Source organism: Diuraphis noxia, unplaced genomic scaffold, assembly GCF_037042655.1.
Source record: "Diuraphis noxia isolate RWA-SAM2 unplaced genomic scaffold, SU_Dnox_SAM2 contig0001, whole genome shotgun sequence".
Lineage (NCBI taxonomy): Eukaryota > Metazoa > Arthropoda > Insecta > Hemiptera > Aphididae > Diuraphis > Diuraphis noxia.
The window spans coordinates 102,143,042-102,163,763 of NW_028301711.1; the positions used below are offsets into that span (position 1 = coordinate 102,143,042).

The 20,722-nt window shown below is 26.3% G+C and overlaps 2 protein-coding genes and 1 pseudogene across 3 annotated transcripts; all 3 read right to left on the bottom strand.

Moving 5' to 3' along the window:
* Positions 1 to 1,946: 1,946 nt before the first annotated feature.
* Positions 1,947 to 16,110, bottom strand: wls (Wnt ligand secretion mediator). The gene is made up of 12 exons (XM_015518005.2): positions 15,862 to 16,110; positions 15,597 to 15,769; positions 15,412 to 15,517; positions 9,715 to 9,839; positions 9,500 to 9,655; positions 5,744 to 5,921; positions 5,215 to 5,342; positions 5,075 to 5,080; positions 4,678 to 4,836; positions 4,370 to 4,597; positions 4,159 to 4,309; positions 1,947 to 2,794 (listed from the first exon to the last, which is right to left on the bottom strand). The coding sequence occupies exons 1-12, from the start codon at positions 15,968 to 15,970 to the stop codon at positions 2,688 to 2,690; spliced, it is 1,626 nt and encodes a 541-aa protein (XP_015373491.1). The 5' UTR covers positions 15,971 to 16,110; the 3' UTR covers positions 1,947 to 2,687.
* On the bottom strand, positions 11,108 to 13,445 carry LOC149062930 (uncharacterized). Its single transcript, XM_089215622.1, has 2 exons — positions 13,293 to 13,445; positions 11,108 to 13,144 (listed from the first exon to the last, which is right to left on the bottom strand). Exon 2 carries the CDS (start codon positions 12,178 to 12,180, stop codon positions 11,269 to 11,271), a length of 912 nt encoding a protein of 303 aa, XP_089071748.1. The 5' UTR covers positions 12,181 to 13,144; positions 13,293 to 13,445; the 3' UTR covers positions 11,108 to 11,268.
* Positions 16,111 to 16,397: 287 nt separating the features above from the next.
* LOC149062931 (uncharacterized) lies at positions 16,398 to 17,955 on the bottom strand (annotated as a pseudogene). Its single transcript, XR_016189344.1, has 2 exons — positions 17,568 to 17,955; positions 16,398 to 17,504 (listed from the first exon to the last, which is right to left on the bottom strand). The product of XR_016189344.1 is annotated as an uncharacterized LOC149062931 (transcript).
* Between the last annotated feature and the right edge of the window lie 2,767 nt (positions 17,956 to 20,722).

Below are 20,722 nucleotides of genomic sequence, written 5' to 3' on the forward strand. Positions count from 1 at the left end.
CCTGATGTCATAAAAAATCTCATGTTTTCTTTTCGCTGATGACCTTACACTGGTAAAAATAATTAACAATCAAATAACGCGGTTGATTTACAAACCAATATTAATAACATTCAATCCTGATGCTCAGCTATTTTACTACAAAAAAAAAAAACAATTTAAAATGAACCAACAAAAAGTCTTATTATATTTTATTAAACAAAAGATAATACCTACTATTAAAAAAAATAAGTATATATTTATCAAATTTATTAAATACATATTGTTATTTTTATAATGAGTTTTAAGTAGTAAGTAAGGTTAAATCCCAAAATCTGTCAAAACCAGTTTTTCCACAAATATATTATATCTGTGAAGTATTCTTATTAGCATATAGCTACAGATTTTACATATTGTTTTTGTCGGACCCATGTGTTCATCAAAGGTGGGTATTAACAAGTTAAAAAGTTAACTGTTAAATTCTAACTTGAATTGATCTTGTGTTTTCTCAATTATTTTTACTAATTTACCCATCTTTGTGGTTTCTAAATAAAAAAAACATCACAAATTAAATACTAACGGGCAATACTAGTAAGCTTTTGATGAATAAGCTTTTAAGTTAAGAATAAGTTTTATTAATATTAATTTATATTGAATAAAAGAACGTGCTAAAAATTGTATTTGTTATTTGTTTGAAAATTTGAAATATATAACACCGCGATATTAGTATATGCAAAATTCAAAGCTAAATCAAATTTAACTTATAACTTTTTGATAACAAATTCCAAAATATGGGTAGCAAAAGTAAATTCAACTAAAAAAATAGAAAATTTTTACGGCTAACATTAAATATTAATATATAGGTATAATATTATACTAGTGCATTGTGTAACCGAAAATAATACAGGAATAAATATGACGTGATAATCAATGTCTCCAAAAGTTGATTGTACAAAAAAAAATGTTTAGATATTGTAGTATCATTACAAAATCAGTATTTATAATAATTATTGTCTAATTTACTTCTCGAAAACAAATGGTTAATTTTTTTTTTTTGATGGATTGGCATTTGGCATTATTATTTTGCAATATTGTTTTTCATTTTTTACTAATATTATATTAAAATGTAGTATTTATTAAGGTAACCACTTTACCCGAGTTTTAAAGAACAGGAGGCAGCCGAATACTATTTCACAAGTTTTGTAAGACATGTGGAATAAAATTTCATATGTTTTTTAAAACAAATTTGTGTTTCTTTATGTTATTTTGATTAAGACCAATAGTCCAGGAATAATGCGAAACACTTTGATAGTACAATCGAGTGTCTATTTAAAGAACACATTTAAGATATAAAATTATAATTTATAATTTATAAATAATTATAATTTAAAGCATGTCAGCAAAATATTTGTTTACTCTACCCTCTCACAAACCCATATGATTATAGATATATAGATTTTAAATACATTGTTTTATATTATAAAAAAATCAACTAAACAGTACAATGTAATTTTAAAAAACTAATACGTTTAGATAGAATGGAAAAATTTAACTTAGAAGATTATTTCTGGAAAAAATTGTTACATTTAACTATGAATCTCATTTTAACTTGATAATGAACAGCATAACTTATAATATAAAATTCAGTAAATAATAAAACTAATTTTAGGGAATGCGCCTTGGTCCCCCCCCCCCTTCTAAGCCTGTTCACCCTACAAATTGGTTGCAATCTTTATTTAAGGCCCAAATTTAATATAATTTAACACTAATTTACGCCACTGATTACTTATGTGTATTATAATTGTTGTATATTTTGATTGACAAAATAATTTTTTATAGAAACGTGAATACGTCTATTTTAGTTAGGAATTTTTGGCGAATATAGCAAATATAAATATAATGTAAAAAATAAATTACTCAAATTGCAATGGGCTCATGATTAATAAGTAATAACAATAATAAGTCAACAATTTGAAAGATTATCATCTTTTATTTAAATCTTTAATAGAATGCAATGATTATTTTAACTTAAGTTAATCCATTTAACAATTGTTAGTACTGGCATACAACAATATATAACTTAATTCTATCATTTATATTTACAATAAGTATTTCAATTTAATAAAGAGTAGATAGGTGTTTTTTTCTTAATAAATAATAATTTATATGTTGGCAATTTATAAAAAAAGTTATGCATTGAAATGGCCAATTGGATAAGATAGGTTAGAGTACAATCGCCAGTTAAAAAAATTATAATAACTCATTATTTTATAAATTAAAAACTTGAAAATAAAAAGAAGATGCTAATAGATCCACATACAAATTTACCAATACTTTAATGTACATCAAAAAAGTATGTAAATTTAAATTAATATTAATCTATGCAGTATATTTAAACAACATACATAATACAAAAATGCAATGCAAATAAAATGTTTAAATATTGATACTAGTAAATATGTAGTACTTAATTAAAAAAATAAAAGTTAAGTTATAAAAGGGTGTTATTACTAAAAAAAAATACTTAAAAAAGTACTGATAAAAAAAATACTAAATAATACTGTTGAATATAAGATATTATGTTTAAATTAATAGTAATTGAACAGTGTTTGTCTATCGCAAACCTAAAAATAATAAATGAAGATAAAAGTAAAAAATGTCATGAAAAACTTAAAATTATGGTATAGGAAGATGTCATGGCATTTGGATGTTCAGTCAAAAGCAGATTTCCTAGAGAATGAAGCCAGAGACGACATTTCTGTTGGTTCAGTAGGAAGACGGCTAAATTCAATAGTGTCACTCGAACTGTTGTTCACATCTAAAATAAAAATAAAAGTTTGAAATGCAAAAATTTAAAAGTAATCATAATTTAAAACTGATTTGTTATTATATATAAGCAGCCTTCTATTAATGTACTATATACCTTTAAAATGTAACCCTATGTTGACATATTTCTAAATTTGTGCATAAACAATACTAAATACAAAAATATAATATAATTATAATTGCAGTCTTACATATTTTTACACTATTTGTTAATAGTTTGGTTTATTTAATAACTACCAAAAGAATATATTAATTAAATGTGTACATTAAATTTCAATTAAACAAGAACAGGTAATAATTGTCTATTGATAATCAATTATTACACCGCTAAAAATTTGAATATCTTTGTAGGTATTAGAATATGTGTTATAATTAAAATATCTAATAAAAATAATAAAATCTCAAAAAACAAATTATAAATACATATAATTAGCTGGTACAATAAACTAACATGTTCTATGTTTCATTTTGATAATTTAATAATGATAAAAAAGTGCATTTAAAAACTTATGAAACTAGGTTTTATATCTTAATTTATATAGACAAGATATAAACTTACACTATTTAAAAAAAATTTAAATTGTACTTCAGGAGGGACTGGTTTTTTTCTTTCTTTAATTGATCTAATACACGAAAATATGACTATCAAAAGTCATAACAAATGGTTGGGTTTGGGTAGCACCATAAATATAATTAAATAGTCATACAGAAAAATAAAGTATAGCAACCAATAATTTAAGAAACAAAAAATGTATTGGCCTTAAATATTTTGCACAGAAAAATTTATATTTAAATCAAAATACTATAGTTAATATTTTTAATTAAATGGTTCTATTTTCCATTCAACAAAATATCATCCATTATTGGGAAGACAGATTATCACTCATAGCATTATGGTATATCAGTTAAGCAGTTTCCTTCCTACGGTAAGTGGGAATATTATTATCAACTTGTGTGTATTTCCTCAACATTTAGTAGATGTTTTGTTTTAAGTGAAGTGTATTTGATATTTGAATGTATTTTATGATATTGGTAGAAATTATACTTATCAGCTGGAAACTCGTTTCACTATATGTTTCAATACCAAAATTAATTAATTGCATAAAATAAAAATAATAAAACAAAACTATTTATTTATTTATTTAAAACTATATTTATACATCCCAAATCAAGTACAAAATGTTTCCACAAAATTGTGTTTTGTTAATCTATCTTCCCAATATAATATATTAATCATATTGCACGATAAATAAAACATTTAATATATATATTATACTTGTTTTGTGATCTACACTTTAATAGCGATAAAATAAAATTGAATTAACTCAACCATCACATAATTATCAATAACATTACCAATTTCTGATGGCCAGTGTTTATGAGAAGGAGAGTAAAGGACAATGAGTGCAAATATATAAATATTCCACATTCCGTAAACTCCGACCAAAAAAGCTGATGCATAGTTTAGATTATTAGTTTCATTCCATTTCCAATGTCCTTCTGAAGCCTACAAGAACATGTAAAATATTGACATTTAAAATTCAAAAAGAAATAATGATTATTTTACCTGTCCCAATATGAATCCAATTACAGTTAAGGCAGCACACAATAGTGTAGCTATCATCAAAAATTTAAATCTATAAATACTGCCTTCATAATGTAACCTCCGGGCGTTTGACATGGATGGCAATGCTGATCTCCGAGCACTTATATTACAGAAAACTTTCCATATCATGTATGACAAGAATAAAAAGTACATTCCACCAGATATTGCTGCTAATATTATAAAAGTTAACTGAATTAGTCTAGGTTAAAGAAAAATATATTTTAAACAAATCAAAACTAAAAAATATAATATGTTTATAAAAAGGATACAGCTAAATTTGTGCCGGTATTGGTTGCCCATATGGAGTAAAAAGGATTTTTTAATTGTGCTCCTCTTTCACACATGTCAAATACAAACAGTGAAATACAACCAACAGCAACTGCACTCAAATGCTTCCAATATGTCTGCAGATTTTTTTGTTGAGAATCCTATGAATTTAAAAAATATACATCAGTTCAACTAATTTTCAATAGCTAATATTCTAAAAATATTAATACATCATATAAACAAATAAACAATATTTATTGAAAATAATAAATAATGACATTTATTTTACTCTAAATTAAGGTTATTGGATAATTGTGAATAAAAATGGTTGCAAATGGATATTCTTAATCAAATAGACACGTATAATTGATAGAAAAATAATTAATATGACACAGTTACCTGGATCTATATGAGCATGACCAATTTTGAAGAAGTATGGAGAACATAAAAAAAAAAAAATGAAATTAGTTTTGTATACATTATTAAAGTAATATAAAAATACCAAATAGTAGTTTATTTACTGCAATTAAATCACTTACCATTAAATGTTCACCAGCAAAAATTAACCAAAATGAAAGTAAAGCGGCATAAAATATACCTTGTCTTATATCTTGCAAAAGCAACATAAATGGCATATCATAACTAAGTGTCAAAAATTCAACAGGAACTAGAACAAATTAACATTAATAGTATGTACTCCAACTTACTAATGTATAACAATAACAAATTAAAAATTCCAAAGAATTGATTTTTATTGAATTGACATTAATAAGTGATATAATATAATAAAAGAATATTATCCAGTGCCTCTGATTATGAATTTTTATTTTTAAGCAAGTTATGTGCATTTTAAGACTAAAAATATTTTTAATTTTACTTAACTAGTTTCTATGTGAAGACAACAAAAAAGTTTATGCAGGGCACTAGGCATATGACTATTAAACTTAATGTATTTTAGCAATTTTATATTTTAGTTATTGAAATTAACAATTATAAACTAAAAAATGAATAAGGATTTAAAAAATTTGATTTACTGTTAACTATTAAGGTATTTTGTTCATTGCTTACGATTTAAAAGAGTTAGTGCAAAACCAATAGTCATCAACATGCGTTCAAGCAAAACTGGTTTACGGGCTAACATATGAACTCTGTTCCAAAACCATATCATTATTGCAACAATAAACGGAAAAAATATTGTCTTCATGTAGAGCCAAACACTTGTAAATCCGCCATTTTGATTAATAACCTATGAACAATATTAAATAATTATACAATAAATTAAAATGCAAGTTAAACAGATATTAACCCTAATAACTAAGATTCTATAATCACATTGAAAACATTATCAACAATATTATGGCAGGCAATGAACTCTATGAATTCATTCAAGTGATTGCAACAAATAATAGAAAATATTACAAATTACAAACAGTTTTAACCTCATACAATTCATAAATTTTAATCACACAAATAACTGCTGACTAGGTCATAAATTAGCTTAATATCATTTATATATTAGTATTCATAAGGAAATCTACATCACACACGACCTATCTAAATCAAAGGATTCAACATAATTTATAAGTAGAGACCGGATTCATATGCATTTTAAATTGTAAAATATACACGCAAACATGCACTAAAAAAGTCAAAATATGCCAGAAAAAAATGCAAATTAATTTTTAATTATACAGCTATTTATTTATTGTTAAGTTATAAAATCAAAATATAAATTATTATAACGACTTTATTACAATATTGACAAAAAACTGAATTATTATTTAAGGTTTTGAAAACTTCACCTGATTTGTTATACAATTCAATCCATTTTCTAAGTAATGGTAATTTCGAACTTGAATACTTTGGCATTGCAAAATAACAAATTACGTTTTTATAATACGTTGGTCGTTGACTATTGCCGAATGTACGCTTCGAACTACAGTCGTCAGGTTATCAGTTCGTGTTCTGTAGTATTGACAATAAGTTGATAATGTTGGACAAAATCAATAAGATAAAAATATACAATAGGAAAACCAGTATGCAATGAATAGTGAGTACCTACCTAACAAAATATTATATTTTCAATTTATGATTAATTAATAATTGTACATACAATTATAAAATTAAATAAAATTAAATTTATAGCTAGTGTATATGTAGTATGTACTATGCAAAAACATGTGTTTTTATATAAAACATGCACTTGTACCCAAAATATGCAAAATAAAAATTTGCAATATTATTTATTTAAGTATGATTAATAAAAACCCATTTACTGCATGTAATTGCTTATAAAAATATGAACATGCATAATATGCAAAATCCGGTCTTTATTTATAAGGAAGTTCAGAGGAAAACAGAGAGAGATGTACCATAGCCATTAATACCTGAGCACCAACCTTCATGTTACTCATATCAACATTAATTGTGCACTTCATAATTTTGCTTAAATTAATAGAAATAAACTATCATTTTTTTCACTGTTAAAATTTGTTTATCAACAATGTTGTTCAAAAATCTCTAATATCTGGATCTCTGGCAGCTTGCATACAACATTATAAACGTAATCAATTTTTTTTCCGTCATATATTAAATTAAATGTAAACAAATTAACAACAGTGACTCTGTAAGGCGCGGTCGTACACTCAACAACAAAATGCTTCGAGTATACTAACCGGCCGCTGTTGCAAGCTATCAGATGAATGATTCCCCGACTTTTTAACAACAAATTTTTGCATCTCATACCTTATGCAGTCCAAAATCAACTCCAAACCCCTATAAATAACTAATGACTATAGTTCAGGCATACATCAAAAGAAAAAAAAAATTGAAAATTGAAAATAAGTAATACAGAATAAATTTAAAAAAAAAATAGTTACAAATTGTTGCATGTATAATTTAACTTTAAAGAAGCACAAAACTCAAAAATAAGTTTTTTTAAATTGAAAGAATATTCAATTTGAACAATAATTGTATAGATTTAAGCTTTTTCTTCACATTATGCAATGAGTTTGAGGAATTGAAAAAAGATACGTGACATAATTGGGCCAATCTAATAATCAAATAATATGACATGTCAGTGTTACTCGATTCACACAATAATTTATAATTTATAATTTTTGCTATAACTATGAGGTATGTTTTTGAGTACTAAAATTTTTCTAGTGTTCAGTTTTTTTTTTTTAAATCACAAGGTGAATCAAAATAAATTGACATTCTGCACCATTATAACTACAATATATACAAACAAACATATCCCTAAGCATCTTTAATATAAAGATTCCATTATATCATTAGGTAAACTGTAATAACGCATCTATTACAACATGAAACTGAAAATTCACAATATGACAATATATAATATGGATAATGGCGATTGTGCAAAGTATGATTGGAATGAAAGTGAAGGTGAGTTGGAAGCCTCTGTTTTTGTTACCATTTTGATTAAACATTTAATCAAAGTGTGCATAAATAAATTACCAATTGTTATTTATTCGAATGGCTGTGGCTATCAAAACCGCAATGCAGTTTTCAGTAATCGTCTCTTGCATTTTTCTAAGGTCCATAATGTGCAAATAGAACAGAAGTTTCTGGTCATAGGCCACACCCAAATGGAGTGTGATTCTGTCCACAGCCTAATTGAGAGACAGTCTAAAGGAGAAGATATTTTGTTACCCTACGATTTTGTTAAAATAATCAAAAAATCTCGCAAGAATCCCAAACCATTGGATGTAGAATTATTAACATACAAATATTTTTTTAGATTTTAAAGATCACCAGATTTACAGATCAATACGCCCTGGGAACTCTAAAGGTGACCCTGAGGTTAAAGATTGCACGTGCATTTAAATATAATCCTAATTCTTTAGTTATTGAATTCAAGTTATTATTTGATGACATGCATTCTGCTTTATCTCAAAGGGTTAAATCACTTCACCCAGAAGTAAATATAAACTCATATAAGCCATTGTATTTAAACCTATTGATTTAACGCTTTTGAAATGAGAAGATCTACAAAAACTTAAGACTGTGATGCCTGTTGATGTACACTCATTCTATAAAAATCTTCTTCATAAAAAAAACTTTTAAAACTAGAAATAGTAAAATGTGATAATTATTACATAAAAGACTGAAAAAAATAGTTTATTTTATTTAAAAGACTGACAGAAACAGTCATTATTTGTTTAGTTAAAGTATACATTGTTCTTTAATTTTTAAATTTAGTCTTTGATAAAAAAATGTTTATGATTTTACTATTAATTTTGTTATTTTCATATAATAATACTCAAATGTTAAAGACTGAAAGAAACAGTTTATATTAGTTTTCAAAAATGCTTATGATTTTACTATTTTGTTATATCCTTATATCAATATTAATATGTTATTATTTTGTATTTAAAAGTTAAAGACTGAAAGAACCAGTTTATAATAAGTTTTCTTTATTTTTATAATTTGTTGAAATGTTATAATAAAGACAAAACATGTTTTTGATATCATACTATTAAATTAAACAATTTTCTTGGTCAATAATTCAATATAATCCTACAATGCAATAACTCGGAGCCAACAAAAAAATGGCTGTGAATTTCACATATCTAGATTAAAATTTACTAAAACCTATTTTTCAAAAATAAATCAAAATTTATAGTTTTCTTATAATGTAACTAAGATACAAATTAATGAAATGAGTAATGTACAATTTAAATAGTTTAAATGCTCTCCTGAAAAAAAAATGAAAATGTAGATACGTGCTATTACGGTTTACCTAACAATATATATAAATTATATTTAAATTATATATGAATGAACATTTAAACTTCTTACCACAAGCCAGACATCCTTTAGATGACCTAAACCAAAGTTAATTCCATTTGCTTCATCCACAGGTATTTTAATATTGATTAAATAGTAATCGTGATGTAATGATCCAAGTTCAAAAAGCGGCACTAATCCACATTGATAATTATTACCATCTATTTTCTAAAACAAAATACAATTTTTGAGTATAACAAAGAAGTAAACAAGCAAGAATTATTTACCTCTTCTGAAACACAATCAAGATTACGCTTCTCAACAGATTTGGCAAATAATTTCCAATCGCCATCCTTGTCACCCACATTACGATAGCCAAGTTTGGTATCTAACGTTAACTCCAAATTACGATCTAGAAAGAAAAAAAACTCTATAGTTACCTTTTACCTATAGTGTATAAAAAAAATTGGGGTTTTCCATCTATTAATAAAAAATACAAGTACCTCTTTATGTTTTTATAATTAGTAAGATTAAATAACTTATCAGTAAAAAAATGCTCAAATATTAAATTACTATCTAATATGCAATGAACAGCATATCATTACTTATATATTTAACTAATTCCATTATTAATATAGAACATTAATATTAAAATGTTAGTTAAATTTTGAAAAAAAAATTCAATAAAATATAAGTCATCAATTACACTACTATTTTTATTAAAACTATATTAATTGTATAAAAAGTGCAGATAGGATTCATTGATTACACTTAAGGAATAACAAACATTTGTTTTTCTTCGTCTATGTAATCAATTACAAATCAATATAATAAAAATATATCTTTTGAGACTAATAGAGTCATACGGACGATTAGTGTTACGTCACAAATTGTTATCAATCCTTATCAAACTATCCATTGGATCCAAACAAATAATTCATACTATCTGAGAAGCATACACTTGAAAAGAATTTGAATAAAATTGTGGTTTAAATGCTTAAAACGTTTAAACTTTAACTTTTAATTTGTTTTATACTTTCATTTTAAACGATTTCACATTATTTCCATCTTGAAAGAGACAGCTACACACACGAGCACCTGATTTAGGTTTATCTGTTCTTCTAATAAAATAAATATGATTTACTTATCTTTGAACCAAAAAGTTATGTAGTAAAATAAAAATAAATCACAACATTTTAAGCAATCCTAACTATCTTATTTTATTTAATACCTAAAGGGCTATAGAACATATTTTTTTATTTTTTTTTTTATGTTAAATCAATATATATAACATTTTTAACATAGCTAAGGCTTACAAGCAGATCCAAACGTTAGGTAGGGTTAGTTATTATAGTATGTAGTATTAGTTATGAAATAAGTACCTATATAATAAAAATATGTTTATATTAAGCAATGTTGGATACAACATAATATGGTGTGAATTGGAAGGGCATACTTTCATTAACAAAATTAATTCAAGAATTTTTATATAACATTTTAGTTATAATTTTCCAGTGTTCACTGAAAATTGTCAACTAAATAAAAAATTAAATTTGTTTCAGTATCATTATTATCAATACATCTATTACCAAACAAAATTAATTTATTGATGATGTACCATGTATAAAGTGACCATATATTTTTTTAATCAAAACGGGACAAAAAAAAAAAAAATCATAATTATTTGTTACAAATAAATATTTTTAATTTAATAATATTATTAGCAAATTTCTGTGGTACTTACAATGTTTTTAAAGCACAAAAAAATTAAATTAACTTATTACACTTCCTAGGTAATTTTATTATTATTAACAAAATGTTTTCGTGTAATAATTACAAAATTAAATACTTGTATATTTTTCGTTTGAACAAATTTGTTGTAGTAAATCTGGCGATGACTTCAGGAACGAGTAAAATTCTGTACAAGACATTTTAAAGTTAACTTTTGTTAGTAACATTGCTTTTAAACTTGACACTTGTAGCTGTGTTTTTTCGGCCGTCCATAAATTGTTCATTAATGAAAAAATTCGTTCGACTGGTGCATTTGTAGCAGGCATGCAAAGAACATACTCAACAATTTTTTGAAAAATGGTGTGGTTTAAATTGTTGTCTCGGAAGTACTGAAACACTTCTATCCAACGATGCTCCGCATATTTATTCGAAGAATCTGAATTCCACTCTTCCACTTTTTTATCTGATACATACGATGAAATTAGTGTAAATTCATCAAATGCCTCAGTGTCCTGCTCAGAACCGATTAAACCTTTTTCAATTAGCACATCCATTGACTTCTGTACTTCTACCCACGTTAAGATTTTCCTCAAATCGACCCATTTAAATACCTGCAATTCAGACTGATTGTACGAAGTCCACTGCTGAAGGTATTCAGTAGTTGTCTTATAGAAATCCGAAGCAATTGATTTCACGTAGTCTTCTTGAACCTCTCCTTTTTTTTGCAAGTCAGAGAGTAATCGACGGACAGAATAAGGTAGAAATATAGAACTCAGTTTTTCTTCTAAATTTGCTCGTAACTCATTGATTACTTTGGCAGCTTCAATCGCTGAAATATTCTGACCTTCAATCCTTAATACTGCTGTATGAAAAGTTACCGACTGACTGTGTACGAAAAAAAGCCACAACTCGGAGGTAGGGCACTCGAAGAAATTTTTTAAAACTGTTGGACATTTTTTTATACTTAAGAAATACTTTTTCAGTGGTACATATAACTGCAAAACTCTTTCGATGGCCGGCATTAATGCGAGCCATCTGGTTTTACTATAGCCCAGTAATTTCTGGTACTCAGTTCCAGCTGCCTCGCAAAATTGTTTTAAGGCTTCCTCTCGCACCGTGTAAATGTAGAAAAACGAGTAAATTTTAACAATTATACATTCTATAAGACTTCTATAGAATTATACATTCTATTCTTAGATGGGCAAATGCCTCTTAATTTTATAAATGGATATTTCTCTTGGAGAGTTTTATTAAATATACACTTACGTTTCGGCATCTCGAATATATAAATGTACGAGAACACAGTACAACTTATTTAATAGTTATATTATTTAATATACTTATACGATTTAAAATAGGTACCACACAATATAATTATAAGCAAGAGCATCTAAAACAGTTGACGGTTACTATAATACTAATACTACTAATACTGTAACAGTGTAACAGTAACAATAAGGTCAATACTCATAGAAAATATTTTGGGAATTTTGTTTTAGTGCTGATATCACAGCGATTATATAATACATTAGATTAATTCGTGTTAATACGTCGCGACAGTAATTATTTTTATATTTTACCGTTGTCTCGTTATCTTATCTAGATGCCATTCACGGTCAATAACGTCAAACACACACCACACACGCACACATAAGAAATAAGATATAATAAAAACGATATTTCGTCAACGAACATTTATTTTCATTATTTTTTTTGTCTACTTTTTGAAAACGGGACATTTTAGTGTCCCCAAGATTTCCCAGGGGACAACGGGACACAGATTTAAAAAACGGGACTGTCCCGTTCAAAACGGGACGTATGGTCACCTTAACCATGTAGGGACCTATGTGAGAAAGCTACCTTATTAATTTGATCCAATGTCTTCTTGATTTTAGTTCTTTTGGAAAGCGATAAAAGCTACAGGAACTATTTTCCGTGTAATGAGAACAACCAAATATCCAGCATAAAACCATATTTAAATAATATCTGTATATAATACAAAAATACTATTAACTGTATAATTTTATATACAATTTTAGAATGCAAAATTAAAAGGTAAGCAATCTATAGTTGACAAGCATAGCAAAAATAGGCTCGCAAGCAGTATTAAACTCGGTTCATAGCGCACACGCACCTTTTAAATTTCTAAAATTATGTATAAATTATATATTATTAGCTTAAAACCGCGTGAATATAATTAAAATATTAATTTTAAGCGACATTAAAACTTATTAACTTAATTTAACATAGTACATTAATACGTTATAATATTTGTTTGGATCCAACTGATCCATTGATAAGAATGATAACAAGTATGACGTAAGCACTAATCGTCCGTATTCATTAACAAAATATTTAAAATAGACATAGATTGTTATATAGCAAACGATGAACTTGTTAAAAACAAGTTAGAATATAATCTAATAATCAAACGATAATCTTGCAATATTAATTTACGAGACAAACGAATCACCAAACAGTCTTCGTCTATAAAATTATAACGGATGACGAACATAATAGGGAATCCGAAAGTTGTTTTTACAAGAGTTAAATATCAATAGAAAATGAAAAAAAATTTAAAGACCTTAATTATTTTAATTGATAAAGCACATAATAATGACATAAATATAATTATTATCTTGGAACATGGTTTCAAACCTATATGATTTATATAAACAGCAGGTCGATAATGATTGCCCATGTTTACAAAAATGAAGAGAGACTGAACATCTATATTATTAAAACAAAAATAACTTTGGAACTAGTTGCTCGTCTCCAACATTATTGTAGACAAATAACATTATTGTCTATTTAACTATAATAATACAAACTTATCAGACAAGCCTTTCATCTCAAAAGAGTTAAATTATAGTTTGTAACCCTTACAATCAGTTTCATCTTAAATAGAATTTGTTTATGTTATTTAAATATTCATATAAAATGTAGACTAAATAGTGAATATTTTAAGTAACAATTTATTTTAAATTTTTTCTTTATTATTATATTTCAGGTGAAATTGATTTTAAACAGTAATTCAAGTCTAAAAGTAACAATTGATAAAAAAAGTAATGTATATTACATTACAAGATTTGTAGATTTTATATTTACAAGATCAAAAACGATGAATACTACATATTAATTTACCTTATATTTTATTTTATACATTTATAATTTATAATAATAATAATATCAAATTCAGTTTATTAAAAATACTAATTTAACAATAATAATTGTCATTATATATATATATATATATATATTATGAACAATTGAGTTTTGGTTAGTTTGAAGGTAATAATTTGAATACTCCAATATTTTTAAAAATGCCCAAGCAATTAATCTTCATAAAATTAAAAAATAAATATTAAATGTAAATTGAATAGTAGATAGTTAAATAGTAGAATGTAAATAGTTATTTAAAAAAAAAATAAGAGATATTTTGGTGTTAGGCAGTATTATATAATTTTAACATTACAGGGAATTACAGAATTTGGGTGGAAAATGATCGTTGCATATGTAAGACTTTGTGTAAGAAAATAATTATAAATCTGATTGCGCAGGTTCTGGGCAACTTTGACACTTTAGTAGGCGTATTAAAAATTGTTTTTGTGGAGGCAAATAAAAATATAGTAATAAATTAGTTATTTTGTGTAATATTATAAAAAATGCGTTTAATCAAATTTAATGTTTTAAGTCACAATAATGTTTCACATAAAAACAATATAAGGGAAGTTTATTCTTAAAATAATATTTTCAATTTTTATTGTTTATGGAAATTAAATACTACTTCTCAATTAAATCATATTTAATTTCTTTCTCCTACTTAATTTGGTCACAGTACACAATGTACATTTACCTACCTCTGCCACTAAAATCAGACATTGTTTACAGAAACAGATTACTTATTTTGCTGATGACATATTTCTAATAAAAATGAATTAATTATATTTTCTAATTTTAATTTATATTATTTATTTTAAACAATATAAAACTTATATTATATTACAAAATTGAATTTTTTAGGACATAATTGTTTGATAAATATTTTGCTGTTATTTATTACCAATCAAATTATTTATTTTTTTACTTATGATTTATTTATTGTTATGAAAATATGTTAATAGTTTGTATATTGTAAAATTGTACATTTTTGAACAGCAACAAGAGTACAATGATTTCATATCAATAAGTTACTAGTTCACTAAAATAAAATGTATAAGTTAAATTTATAAGTAATTTTATTGTATTCATACCCATTATAGTGCCAATATGGTACTCGATGTCGAAATTGAGAACTCCTATGAGATTCTGCTGCCATCGTGAATAATCCAATGTCTGACCATCGCGCGGAGTAGGTATCTAGAAATTAGTGAAATGATTATTAATAAATAGGGAGCGAAATGACACTTCACCATTTGCTAGGCGCGTAATAGATTACCTGAAAAGTGAATATAATGTCATTGGCCATTGTGTTGGCAACAGGGCTTTCTTCGTAGATGTCTGAGTGATATGAGAAGCATTTTCCCTCACCCCTAATGTACGACCAAGGATTGCTGTCATTGTACAAACACTTAGAGGCCAACACCATGTCGGTGGCGGATGGTGGCGGAGCTGTTAACAAAATAAAAAATGAACGTTGAGTAAGGATAACTGAACATCGTTCCATCACAAATTCAGGCTCGACCGTGTGAACGATGACTAACCTACGAGTCCACCGATCAGGAAACATGCAAGCTGGCAAAAGAGTAACGAAGATACGAGCACGAACAGCTTTTTTCCACTCAAGTTTTCGAGTATGACGCCGCCTGCCATTTTGTCGTTTTCTGAAACGAATAACAACACTCTCACGTTCGGATCGGTCACGCTCTTTCGGCCGTTTCCCCGGTGAGTGATTCCGTTCTTTTTCGTGTGGATCTGTTTGTAAAGCGGCTGATGGCGATTATTGGTGGCGGCGCGTCTGAATACTCGGCAATGATAACAACGTTTTTTCGAACCAAACAAACGCGAGCTGTTGATAAGACAACAATGAACAAACTAGTAAACTACAACAGACGCGACGCTAACGCGTCGAACGTTATCTAAACCGGCAAACATACACTCTACACTCCTACTCACCGCCTATCTAGTACTAACATTCTCATTCCACTTGAAAATCGCTTTTGATATTATTTTAAGTACCTACTTACTATTCATTATAATGAATTAATGAGGCTAGAATGCTAGATTGCTAGATGTATAGTGTAGTCGATCGCCACTAAAACGCGATATAGGTAATGTAAATGAAATAATATAATTTAATAGTTAATATGATAATATAAATAGGTACTTAAATATCGAGCCATGTGCTGTACATTCTTATTAATATACACATGAATCGATGAATCATTGATTATAATATTATATTAATTATACACTTGTATATGACACGCTGTATATCTAATCGACGCATAAACACTGAGATTACGTAAGATATTTTAAATCTTCGTGGATATACGATAAATCTAAGCATTCTGAGCAATTTTGAATTTATTAAGTTATAATTTATAATCAATGTTATGTACTCCATATTTCTCTATATGAAATAGATTTAAGTATCTATATATATGAATATGTACATATATAATCACGTAATAAAATCTCAGACAAGTTAATATAGCTACATAATAATTGCAATATGCATTCTATACCTAAAATATTTTAAATAATTTAAACAGGTTTACAAAGTATAACAGAAAGACCACATAAATCAAAATTTAAAATGAATAGGTACTAATTAGTTAAAAAAATAAACATTATGGAATTTATATGAATAATAAATAATTTAAGAAACATACGCATATCAATAAATTTGTAGAAAGAATATAATATGTAAGGTACATACTTTTAAGGATTGTATCTATATTTATTCATTTCTAAAAGTAGTTATATATAGTAAAAAATATATATTTAATATTATATAACATAAAAAATGTATTTTAATAAATATAAATATTGTATGTAATTGTATACGTCTCTCAGTTTTTTCAAAAATATTTAATATTTCTTCATTATTGATAGGAATGTCTTTTCCTATATTCATAATACTTAAATTGCTGAATCTATCTTGATTCATACAAGTGCGCAACCATGTTTTTATACATCACATAGTAGAAAATGATCTCTCACAGGTCACAGTACTTACAGGAAGAGTAACAGCTACTTGAAACATGTTACAAAAATTTGGAAATACTTTACCATCATATAATGTCAAGTACTGTTTTATTTCTTCTAGACTAGAATTTTCACCCAAAATGATTTTTAAAACCATTTCATACATCAGTAACTGATTACAAATTCGAAATAAATCCTGAACAAATATTAAATAATAGTTATTACATGCTTGAAAAATAATAATGTACCTTACATGTACCTTGTAATAATCAATTAAAAATGAAGAATCTTCAAAATTCAATTTTATTAAATTATCTACTGATGAGGTTACACGAAGGCTTCAGAAAATCTTGTTTTTAAAATATTTATCATTGTATCTAATATACAATAATAAGCTTTCTTTTTCCAATAGTTTTTTTTTTGTTTCTACAATATCTACAGTATGATCATCACTAAATAACATTACTACATTAGTGCAAACAAACAAATACTATACAATGCAATATTACATACAAAATGTTGTAAAAATAATTAATAAAACAATAATTATAAATTAAAGCGTAAAAAAAAAAAAAAGTTATTTGTTAATAATAAAAAACAAACATATAACTATAAAATTATAAAATATACTTATAAAATAAAAATAATACCGGTTGGTATAAACAAATAAGTATAAAATACTTAACGTAAATTGTTTACAATAAAAAATATATTAAATACAATTGATATATTATGTCAATAAATAGGTAGTCAATAAAATAATAAATAGTTAGGTATAGTGTTAGTGTGTTATTGGTAGATTCTTATCAGTGGCGGCTATCACGTATCTGAAAAGGTGCTGAAGCACCCCTTTCATAATTGTAGAGGGTATCCAGACCCTGGTATAAAATCACAAGACACTTGATTGTTTAATAAAATAATAATATGATGGACTGTCGATGGAAACATAAATATAAATATATAATAGTATAACACCATAATATTAAAGTCTATAGATTAATTATTGATTAATAGAATATTATCTATGATAATACAGTCTACAGTCTACAGTCTACGACGGCCGTCGAGTGGAAACATTAGAATCCACGGATATAGATACTAAATCTATTATCTTATTTGCAACACATCAGAGACACTGAAGGGCGTGATGATCGTACTGTAGGACATATGGCAGGGTGTTTAATGGACTACTTACTTTCAAAGCGATTTGTGATGTCTGCTATTTTTTTTCAAAAATTATTTAATATTTTAGCTCCACTTAATACATTAAATAATAGTATAAAATCTGTGTTTAAAATTTTAATGAATGGGCAGTTAGCTAGCATTCTCCCCACATTAAATACAAGTCTCTTAATCGCGTTAACTTTACCTGTGTCCAGTGCATCGACAGAAAGGTCGTTTTAAAAGTTAAAGATTTTAAAATCTAGAGCGAACAACTATGTCACAAACACGTTTGGAAGACTTATTGATAATTAGTTGTGAACGAGACATTGAACCAAACATGGAAAATGTAATACAACATTTTAAAGAACAATCGATAATCCTAACAAAACATTTATAAATTATAATAGTTTTTTTTTTTTTTTAATAATAGTCAAAAAGTTGTTTCTTATTGTTATAAATTTCAGATGACAATATCAATTTAAATAAAAGATATTATGTAATTATGTAATGTTTATTTTAAAAAATGTACCTACTATTTTATCTGTAGCTGGGTAGCTAAAATCTACATACCTAGACGGCTAAAAACCTAGTATATTAGTTTATAATACACTTAGAGTTCAAAAATATAGAGCATTGATACTTAACCTTTTTAACGACACGAATCAAAATTAAAAATTATATTTTTTCATGAAAAATAAAATAATGTTATCTACATGTATAGGATATTAGGATATTTTATGTATTGGTGACCCTAAATAATCAGCTAACAACTAACAAAGTGGTTACGACACAGTGGAGGGTAACTAGTATAGTGAATAATAAAATGTATTCACATTTACACATACTTAGTACAGGCACAACGCTAGATTTTTTTTCAGTGGGCGTGGAGTGGAACAGATACTTTTTGTGTATAATATGGGCTAGGATTTTTTGAAAAAGTACAGCTGTACTCAGTGATTACTCAGTTAACTGATTTTATTTAATTTTACATAATATAGCTATAAGTACACTTTTAACTTTTTAAAACTGTCTTATGTAGTTTTTCTTAAGTTCTAAATAGATAACATGCATACATGTATAAACTTTTTAATAATTATCAATGCGTTAAAAATATAAGTTCACGTTAATAATATTTTTCTGTTTTTGTGAATAGCTGCACATTTATCTACAACAATAATCTCTAAGTCTAAGTTATTGGAGTTTATAATGCTATAAAATACTCCTAAAAGTACCTAATGATAGTATATTTATTTAAAAATAATAATTGATAAAATTAATTATTTAGTTCTTATTAAAATAAGTAATAACATGCCTATATAATATATCATAAGATATTTTAGTTCAGACATTCTGTTTCATTTTTCAGTGAGGAGTGAGCGAGAGGGGGCTTGACAATTTTTAGGGAGGGCTAAATCTCCACTCCACCCTTAGCACTGTGCCTGGTAATAGTTAAAAATATGCTACATATTATGATTCTTATTTCTTTGTATTTTTTTGAATAGAAACTATTTATTGTTATATTTATTTTGTATAACATATACTAAATAAATATGGCTAAGTACTCATTCAAACCAAGCTGCAATTTATCAAAGGGTTGTAAAGTGAAGAGATTATTACTTCCTGGCGCTGATGAATATAAATGTCCTTCTGTGCCATCTTACCAAAATGAGATTACAGAAAAAAAAACTGAAGTGATAACTCTCCCTCTTATTAATAGTCAGACTATTGTTCCTATAGGTATTGTTTCTTCAGAAAATCAAGTTGTTATTGAAACTAAATATTGTTCTAGTTCAAACAGTATTTTATCTGATCCATTAGTTTTCCAAACTAAGCTAGCTTCTTTCATTACATCAAGACTTCCAAGAAGCAGTGCAACCAAATTATTGAAATTAATGAAATCGGCAGATAGCTTACAATGTCTTAAGTCTCTTCCTATTGATTCAAGAACATTATTATCTGCCCCTATTATTATCTAGGTCGGGCCTTGTTAATATAACTAATATTGAAGGTGGTACATATATTCATTTTGGAATATCCCATAGATTATCACATGTGTTAAAAATGTTGCCTCTGTTCAGAATCTATTTGTATTAGAACTGTGGTTCAATAATGATGGTCTCCCTGTAGACAAAAGAGGAAAATCTTTTTGGCCCATATTATTTTCTTTTTTTATTAATTAAATTAAAAAATCCTTTTATTGTTGGTGCTTATTTTGGAAAAAAAACCATATAACGTGGAAGAGTATTTGCA

What these genes read in the sequence shown, in the direction of transcription:
- LOC149062930 (XM_089215622.1), bottom strand. Translation starts at nt 12,180, where the DNA reads ATGCCGGCCATCGAAAGAGTTTTGCAGTTATATGTACCACTGAAAAAG.
- wls (XM_015518005.2), bottom strand. Translation starts at nt 15,970, where the DNA reads ATGGCAGGCGGCGTCATACTCGAAAACTTGAGTGGAAAAAAGCTGTTC. An exon ending in ACATTATATTCACTTTTCAG is followed by an intron (nt 15,518 to 15,596) that starts GTAATCTATTAC and finishes ACTAATTTCTAG; the next exon opens with ATACCTACTCCGCGCGATGG. An exon ending in ACACTGGCCATCAGAAATTG is followed by an intron (nt 2,795 to 4,158) that starts GTAATGTTATTG and finishes TTTTTATTTTAG; the next exon opens with ATGTGAACAACAGTTCGAGT.